General features: G+C 54.9%; 1 protein-coding gene across 1 annotated transcript; it reads right to left on the bottom strand.

The window, feature by feature from the left end:
- Positions 1 to 147: 147 nt before the first annotated feature.
- Positions 148 to 9,095, bottom strand: HMOX2 (heme oxygenase 2). The gene is made up of 6 exons (XM_040078829.2): positions 8,982 to 9,095; positions 4,554 to 4,656; positions 2,831 to 2,948; positions 2,061 to 2,552; positions 1,014 to 1,134; positions 148 to 932 (listed from the first exon to the last, which is right to left on the bottom strand). The coding sequence occupies exons 2-6, from the start codon at positions 4,631 to 4,633 to the stop codon at positions 808 to 810; spliced, it is 936 nt and encodes a 311-aa protein (XP_039934763.1). The 5' UTR covers positions 4,634 to 4,656; positions 8,982 to 9,095; the 3' UTR covers positions 148 to 807.
- Positions 9,096 to 9,232: the final 137 nt, after the last annotated feature.

Here is a 9,232-nt window from a genome sequence, read left to right as displayed (position 1 = left end):
CCCCAGGGGAAATAGCAGGGACAGTGGGGTGCTAGGGCAGGAGATTCTCAGGGACTGCACGAGTCAGAGACAAGTGAAACAGTGTGGGACTGCACTCCCTTTCTCCCCCTCAACCCCCTCCTGAGCCTCCCCCTTTTCACAATGACGTGCTTTGGGCTTGCCCCCGCTTACGGCATCGCAACTTTTTATTTCAGTCAAGGCTTCAGGGAAAATAACCAACCAACCAACCCTCAACCCCAAAGTTGCACAATATACATCTGTCACCTCCATACCCCACCCTGGTCCTGCTCCCAGCCCCAGGGAGCTCCCTCCAACAGGAGTCAGACTTGGTTCTTAGGACGTTGCACCAAACAGGACACTGCTCTGAGCTAACAGCCCCATGGCACAGCCTCAGCTTCTCAGGGTAGGAAAGCAAGTGCCCGCTGTTTGAAAGGCTGATTACATTCTGTGGATGCCACACAGGGCAGGAAACCCCCTCCAGACACTGCCTCTGTGATGGGGATGAAAAGCCAAGCATGTGAAGCCTTTGCCAGGACAGGACATCTCTAGCCTTAAAAGCTGCCCCAGCCTGGGCAGGGCAGCGCTGCAGTGGAGTCCTCACCCCCTGGCACCAACCAGTCCCGTGCACTAGTCAGCTAAAGACATTGTGTTACAGCGGTGTGCAAGGAGGCTGGGACAGTCCCGCAGGATTCCTGTTTATTTCCTTACTCCCACTCTGCAGCCAACTCACCACCAGCAAGGGAAAGGTCAGAAAACGGGCAGGGCACATCTCTCCCCTTGCCCCCAGGCAGAGCCACGCTGTGCCCGTCACAGGATGTACCAGGCTGCAGCTCCCGCTGCCACGGCCATGCAGGCTGCCAGCACCAGCTGCACCAGGGGCTGCCTGGCCAGGCCCACAGCAGCGTGGAAGGGGCAGCCGGGGCTTGCCGTGCCTGCAGGACACAGAAAGCACCGTTAGCACTGCCACTCCTGTGCCACACGCCCACGGCAGCCCGCCCATTGCCACCACCTACCCAGTTTGTCTGCATAGTAAGGGCATTTGCGGATGTCTCCTTTTCCGTCGTGGACTGGAAAGCCGCCATCTTGGGCTGCTTCTGGCAGCGACCTGCCGATCTTGTCCAGCTCGTCAAACACCTGCAAGTGGTCACAGTGAGCATGTGAAGCAGGCAAAGCCAGGCAGCTCTCAGCCAGACCCCTGGAATCATTGGGGAACAGGCAAGCACCACTCCTGTCCTGCCTTCCTGTCCCCAGACGCCTTTTGGGGCATCCACTGCAGAGCTGTGGTGACACCTGGCACACGTTGCAGCTCCAGGAATGCAGAGCCCATCCCGAGAGCGTTCGGTCAGAGCCAGGAGCAAGGCAGCACCACCCTGCTGTGGGTGGGAGTGTGGGGCAACAGGCCCTCCCCTCCCTGCTGCAGAGCCGGGGAGGATCCCAGCTCCTGCAGTGGTCAGGCAGCCTCTCCCGCTGCCTTGGGATTCCATAAGGATCCTGACAAATGAGCCAGCCACACCTCACCCTGTTTCTGGCCAGTTTAAATCACACTGACCTGCTACAGACACAAGATTAAAACTTCCATCCAGTAGCTAAATCTATGTTCATCCCCTGGGGCAAACAGCAGCTCAGTCAGGTTTGATGAGAGGCAAATGCTATGGGAGGAACAGGAGGCTCCAGACATTTTTGACCATAGGGCAACAAGTCAGACAGGAGACCAGGGTGGTGCAGCACGCTCAAACTGAGGCTGTCTTGGCACAAGAGCTCTGCTCTCCTCACTGCTTCATAGCCACAAAGCCTATGGGAATCTTGAAGTCATATTAATTTTGCCTTAATCAAAGGGCTTGGCTGTCGTGTTGGAGCATGGGAGGAATCCCAGCCTGGCACCAGCGCCAGAAGCTCGTGAAAGAGCTAGTTCAACTAGAATCCAACTCCCTCAAGGAGGGGCTGTGGTGGTCTGAGCCCCAGACGACTGCCTGGGTGAGTGGTGTGGCTGAATTAACCTGGGCCAGACCTAAAAGCTGCAGCACCTACATATACAGGAGATCAAGGGATTTGTTTAGTACCTGCATGTTAAATCTGAAGGCTTTGTTGGCCTCTTCCACGATCCTTTCCTTGGTGTTCTTGTCCAAGTCCAGAGCATTCATTCTTGCTCTGTAAAGCTGCTTGAACTGTTGTGCGTTGGAAACGTTGTCAAAGACGTAAAACTGGATCCCCTCCTCAGTACTGGGCAACTTCAGGGCCCTCTGGGCTACCTTCTTCAGCACCTGGCCACCTGAGAGGTCCCCCATGTAGCGTGTGTAAGCATGAGCCACCAGCAGCTCTGGCTCGTGTTGTCCCACATGATGGATTCTGTCCACATACTGCTGAGTTGCCTCTGAACACTGGATCTTTTCTTTCCAGTCTTCCCCATAGAAATATTTGAGGTCCTTGGCCAAAGCTTCTCTCCGGTGAAGCTCTACGGGGAAATACAGAGGAGCAAAGACTGGGTTGTCCTTGTTGCGATCCATCTCCTCTTCCAGAGCAGAGTAGGTGAAGTAAAGGGCCACGGTGGCCAGCTACGGACAGAGCACAGCTCACGTGAGAAGCTGCTCACTGCATGGGCACAACTCATCATGACTACTCCCACCTACATGGAACTGGGGTAAACACGGGGAAAGCCCCAGGCCTGGCACAAAACCAGCCTGGAGAGCCTGTACCAGGCAGGCACTGCTTGGAGGAGCAAAGGCTCTGCTCTATCTACCACCATAGCGCACCCAGGGCTGTGGGGCTCTGCCTTGGAGTCTGCATCAGTCACTGGGCGCATCAAAGAGATGAGGAGCAGAGCAACACTCACCTTGAAGAGCTCCTTCTTGATGCGGCCCTTCAGGAAGTCCTTGACAAACTGGGTGTTCTCCGCACGGTCGTGCGATTCCTTCGTCCCCTCCTTCAGCAGCTCCGAAAGGTCCATGGGGCTGCAGGCAAACAGGAGAGCTCCTTTCACCCCACTGCCTCATGCAGCAATGAGCTTGTGCCTGCAGCGTTTGGAGGGATCCCCCACTGGTTTAGCTGGTGCCTGGAGGAAGCAGCAGGGTGGCAGCAGCCCGTGTCTCAACCAGACTTGCCGCTTACCAGGGGCTCTGGCCCAGGGTGCTGAAGCAACAGCCAAGGATCTGCTGATCCCTGCACCATGACTTTTGCTTCTCCTCCATGTGAGCCCAACAACAGCACACAGGGAAGCCTTGAGCATATGGGGAGCAACACTCAGGGCAGGCTAAAGGGCATGGGGGCCTTGGTGGTATCTTCTGCTGGAGAAGAAAAAAGGCTCAGGTAGGTCCCCAGCTTTCCCAGTTGGATATCCACTGTTGGAGAAATGAGAGCTGAATGGCAAAACAGGGCAAGAACACCCTTGAAAAGTTTATTTTTCCTGAATTACACTGGTTTTTAAAGTTTCCACAAGGTGTCTTGTTTTTAAAAAGACCCAAAACATTAAAATCTATGATTTTAGGCTACAGTCACTGCATTTACCTGGACACAGAATCACAGAATGAACTAGGCTGGAAAAGACCTTTGAGATCATCAAGTCCAACCTATGACCCAACACCTCCTCATCAACTAAACCATGGCACTGAGTGCCATGTCCAGGCTTTTTTAAACACGTCCAGGGAGGGTGACTCCACCACCTCCCTGGGCAGACAATTCCAGCCCACAGTCACTCTTCCAGTGAAGAATTTTTTTTCTGTCATCTAACCTAAACTTCCCCTGGTGCAGCTTAAGGCTGTGTCCTCTCATTCTGTCAGTGGTTGCCTGGAAGAAGAGACCAACCCTCACCTGGCTACAGCCACTTTCAGGTACAGGATCAGGACACTGATACCAACACATACTCACTCAAATCATGCCAAAGTGCACCTTAGTTTTTATCACTAGTTGGCTACAGCTAACACATTCATGTTAGCACAAAGAGAGACCCTGAACACTCCAGACTCACTGAGTGTGCCAGCAGACATTAATTTCTCATGAAGCTGAGCTTGTCAAGTTGAAGAAGTCGACCAGCCTGTCTAGGTCTTCTAGGAAGCACCTAGTCACCCTTCCTGTTTTCCAAGTCTGAAGCCTTGGCTTTTAGAATACGTGTGTGAATTTGTTTTCTAAAGTAACCTCCTAGAAAATGTCCTTGACTAGACCTGGGTATTCTGCAAAGGCAAGAGCTCAGCAGAGCGGAGTTTACGTCTAGAGTCAATTTTCAAAACAAGAAGCCTGCCCAGCAAGCCATGGAAAACTGGCTCCCCTTGGCCAGGAAGACACAAACACAGCTGCCAAGTAGTCAAAGTGTTTCTGAAATGTGACTTTCATAGCAGAGACTTAAAAAACAACTTGTTTGTCAGCCCCGCCAGATCACTCTTTCCCATCCCTTCCACCCTTACAGTACAGTTTGACTGAAGAGATTTCACAGCACATGTATTTGATTAATCACTTATTGGGGTCCCTCACTTCTTTCAGATGAGAAGGATCACTCCTTTACCTGGAAGACCTCTTGCCTTGCCCAAGGCTGTGTCTGTGCCATTGTGTGGCACAGAACTCACCTGACAGCGTTATCTTCCATTTCCTCATAGCGCAAGATGTCCTCCTCTCCCCCCTCCAGGCTCTCCAGGGCTGATGGCATTGTGGTCACTGCTGGCAATCAGTCTGAAAAGCAAAATCAGAGAGGGGTTTTCAGGGGAAGCTGCCTTAGCAAAGGGATGGGTGTGAAATGAACAGTCCAGCAAGGAGCTCACTGAGCAGCTCTACCAGGCAGGGCAGTGAGGAGCAGCCTCTGGCTGTTTCCACCTCACACCAGGCACTTCCAAGGACGCAGATTTGCCTGTTCAGTTCAGCTACCTCAGGTGAAGCTCAACACTGACACCCACTTCAGAAAACATTAACCTCTGAGGAGTCCTACAACACAGCAGACTGCATTCAGCATCCCCAGGATGGCTCCTGGCTGGAGATGAGATCTCCGTGTTGGGAATCTGCACCAGTCTTGTGAGCAGGCTGCTGTCCCCTGGTGCTACCAAATATTTCCCCCAGTCACACTCTGAGCAGGGTAACTGGAAAGCGAAGTCCCTCTCCTTCACTCAGGAGGAAAAAACAAGCTACATTTCCACACCACTACAAAGCTTCCCTGGAAAAAAGCAGTGGTGAATTAGGCCAGCTGAGCTCTGAAGCCAGGCAGCTCACAGTGGAAACAAGAACATTCCCTGTGACACAACAGAGGAACTCCCGAAGCAAAGGCAGATTTCACTGCTCTGCCTTTCCTGGACCACTCTCCCAGCAGAGCGAGCTGCAGACAGTTCCTGCTCCCACTCACACCCTCCTCTCCTGCCTGGCAGAATTTACTTCAAATCCCATAAGTAACTGAGTCCCCCTCACTCGCAAAAGGAAATAAAAACTTGATGTAACAGGATGCACAAGCCTTACCCAGGAGCAGGAACAAAGCACACCTGGATTACATCGGCTGAACACAGAAATCCAGGCACCTCATTTATAAAATGGACCTGTAATCAGCTTTGTGCAGAGCAACACCACCACCACCTTTCAGGCATCTCCTTTGGGAGAGGAGCAAGGGGCTAAGCTGATGCTAGCTCTTCAGAAAAAAGCACTCACCAAGAGAACCATCCTTGTGCTCCCCTTCAGGTCAGCCCCCCTTGCTGGGCTGCATCCATGGATTCACTGCTCAGCCCACGGCTGGGCACTGGGAGAACCAACAAGCAGCTGCCTCGAGCTGGTCAGCACAGGGCCAGCACTCCAGTTCCTCACCCCAGAGTTTGTAAGCCCTGTTTCACAGCTACCCTCAGTGCTCTCCACACTCCAACCAGGAGCCGGGGCTGAGCCCCACCCGCAGGTGCAGCACAAGGCTCCCCCCAGCTCAGGCACAGCTTTGGGACTCATCATGAGGCTGTGGGACTCATCACCAGGTGAAGGTTTCCCCTGTGATCACAAAGTCTTTGCATTCCCCGGGACAGAGCCTTCTCCAGGGGAAGACTGACCAAATGCATTATTTTGTGATGCCAGGAGCCCAGGGCTGGGACAGAAGTCTTTAAGGGTCACATGAGGTGCTACATTCTCACTACCCCTCCCCTGACATGGCACGGTGCAGCCTCCCCACCCCAGGATAAAGGTCTTCAGGTGCTGTGCTGTCTATGTGATCACTCGCTAGGCAGCTCAACACAGGGACCCATCCTCACTCCTCACACAGCTTCAGACATTGGGAAATGCCCACTGTGGGGAACGGACACCAAAGCACAAAGGCAAATGAGCCACCTGACTGAGCCAGGAGCGTGTGGCACTGGAGGAACAGTGCACTCGCTGCCTGCCAGTGCAGATCAGCTCTGTGACACCCTGCCTGCTCTGCTCAGGCAGCCCAGGACTCCTCAGGAGATGCAGGTTCCAAAATGAAACTAGACAAACTAGTCCCAATTTATCTCATACTCCCAGAAAGCCAGAGTCCTGGAGATGAGGTGTGCTGTCTCCACATGCCTGCAACAGCCACCGGTACAAAGCAGCAGGTGAGAGCAGAGCTAGAGAGCATTTGAGCTGCATTCATCCCTTGGGAGAGGCCTGACATCAAATCCAGTCCAAAGAACACACCAGGTCAGGCCTCAAAAATTAGTGATCAACAGCAGCAATGGCTCAAGGTTCCCAATGGCCAGACAAAGATGACCCTGAGATCATCACACTCATCAGAGCCTCCACACCCTGAGCATGCTCGTGTTCCCACAGGAACTTGGTTCTCCGTGTCACACAGAGAACTTAGTGGGGTCCCAGCAGCCTTCGCCCAACCCTGCTACCAGTGTTGTAGAAGCACAACTAATGGGAATGGTGAGTGACTGCCCCAGGAGCACAGTCTGCTGTTGGGAGCTGGAGTTATCATGCAAAAAGTCATTGAAGGCCTTTGGTGCATTCTCAGACTTGGATTTCCCCTGGCAGGTTCGCAGGGCTCAGCCTGACAAGTTCTGGCAGTGGCAGTGAGCAGGGGTAACACCAGTCCCTGTAGCCCCAGGTGAGGGCAGAACTCAAGCAGGAAAACGTGGAAACTGAGATTTTTCCCGATACAGTCTCTAGCACTGACACCTCCCCAACAAGACAAGTCAGCACAAACCAACCCCATCGTTCCCTGTGCTGGGTTAATGCAGAACTGGGAGGAAAGGCAGTCCGAGACACTGTGTCTCATACCAACACACACCACTGCTTTGACTCAGAAACTGGCAACTGCAAGCCCCAGTTTGTGATCACAGTCCTGGTTTCTCTGCTCCTCAGAAAGGGGGCACCTCCCACATGCCAAGGAGGAGGCTCAGGCAGTGCCACCTCCTCTGCAGAGGCTGGAATGTCATTTCATCTGCTGCAGGGAGCTCTGCTCAGCCAGGACCTGGCTGATGTTCAGGGTACCTCCCAGTGCACAGAGCCTGCCTGGGAGCAATCCAACAGCTACCAGTTGGGACAGCAGGGACAGAGCATGGGGAGGAGGTTTGGAACAGGACACCTCAGCATTCCAAACATTTCCTCCCCAATGACAGGGGCTGGGTGTTCAAACCCAGCGAGAAAACACCTCTGCCTCATCTAGATGCGTACAGTCTGTCCCTACCCTATCTCCTCACCAAGCTGTACACCCCAGACGCACAGCTGTTCTTCTCAGGGTTGGAAGACATTCAGTACCAATAATCCGAAGCCTTTTGAAGGAAGAAGATACTGCTGCTGCAGGGAAGGAGGACTGGAAGCCCTAGATTTGCTTGAGCACTCTGGGAGAAGTTCAGTAACTCACAAACACCCAGGCAGTACAGAGTTCCTATCCTGCTGTTTATCTTACATGCAACTTCAAAGCATTTCCCCACACACAGCTCAGAGTGTGGCTGGACCTACCAGCACTGCAGCGGAAACAAACCTCAGAACCCCAGGCCTAGAGGCTTGAAGAATCATCCCAGAGGTTACCTGGCAATCCCAGCAGGAGAGATTCTCATTTCCATCTCCTTCTGGGGAGGGATTTGACACTGGCTCCTGCTGGAAATGGAGCCTCATGGACTAAATTACCACATTACATGATCCCAGGTAGGTTGAAGATTTCACCTGCCTAAATTGAGGCAGTAATTCAAGCTCCAGACACTTCCAGCAATGCCCACACAAACGATACTTCTGTCTTCTAGATGTGCAGCCCTGCACCTCAACAAACCAACCAAAGGAAGCCCCTGGTGAGCTCAAAGACCTTGGCCAGTTCTGCCCTTTGGTGGTGGCCCTTGTATCAGGCAGCCCATCAAGAACCTATTTTCTTACCCTGGCCATGGGAACAGTCAAGAGGAAAGTCAGGGCTGGCTCTGGGCTGAGAAAGAGCACGTTGTGACAAACACACAGTTATACCAAGCAGCCTTTGTTCAGCAGAGAGCCAGTGCTTGCCCTGTCAGCTGTCAGACGTGCCTGGGACGCACCAAGCAGGGCCAGTGATAGGCACTTAGGGCTGATATGTGCAATGTAGTGCTGCGTGTACGCGTTGAGGCACGAACAGAACAGTTACCAATAACGGAAAAGGAGAAACAGCAGGAGACCTTCGTTCTCCAAGTGCTGCTCTGCGGGGCCAAGGAAAGCCAGGCGGCCCCGTCGCCACCGGGAGCAGGCAGCGCAGGGCTCCGGTCCCCGAAGCCCTAGGCGTCGCTCAAGAGCAGCCGTGCAAAGTCACTGCGGGGCTGAGCACCCAGCGCTGGCACACGCCGCGGGCCGCCGGGCAGGCGCTCGCCTGTGGGGACACACGGCAGGGTCACGGAGGGCTCAGAACGGCCGGCCCGGCGGGCGGGCAGCGCCCGGCCTCGCACGGGCACACGGCTCGCGGGCGGGCGCATCGGCCGCGACAGCCCCGGCGGGCAGGGACACAGGGCTCTGCGGCGGTCCGGGAGCGGGCAGAGCCCCGCGGTGAGAGCCCCGAGGGAGGGGAAGGCCCGCGGGCTGAGGCCCGGCCGCGTTGCCATGGGGACGCGCCGCGCACTCACCGCTGCTGCCGCCACGCTCGGCCCCGGCGCGAGACAAAGGCCGCGCACGGCCGGCCCGGCTTTATGGCCCAGGGGTCACCGCGCGGCCAATCGGGAGCCGCGCACGGCACGCGCCGCCGATTGGCGAAGGCGGCCGAGACGCCGCGCGAGGGCCCCGCCCCCCTCCCCCGCGGAGGCCGTCGGCGCGCGAGGCCGCGCACGCGCAGAAGCCGCCGATGGGCTGTGTGTTCGGGAGTCACGTGATTGTAATG

The sequence above is a fragment of the Hirundo rustica genome, chromosome 15 (genome assembly GCF_015227805.2).
Source record: "Hirundo rustica isolate bHirRus1 chromosome 15, bHirRus1.pri.v3, whole genome shotgun sequence".
NCBI classification, from domain to species: domain Eukaryota; kingdom Metazoa; phylum Chordata; class Aves; order Passeriformes; family Hirundinidae; genus Hirundo; species Hirundo rustica.
Note: the sequence above shows the minus strand (reverse complement) of the source record. Positions and strands in the feature narration are given on the sequence as shown.

Excerpts from the sequence above, each read along its gene's own strand:
- HMOX2 (XM_040078829.2), bottom strand. The coding sequence starts at position 4,633 with ATGCCATCAGCCCTGGAGAGCCTGGAGGGGGGAGAGGAGGACATCTTG. Across the intron at positions 2,553-2,830 it reads TCAAGAAGGAGCTCTTCAAG|CTGGCCACCGTGGCCCTTTA; the intron begins GTGAGTGTTGCT and ends CTCTGTCCGTAG. Across the intron at positions 1,135-2,060 it reads CCTTCAGATTTAACATGCAG|GTGTTTGACGAGCTGGACAA; the intron begins GTACTAAACAAA and ends GACCACTTGCAG.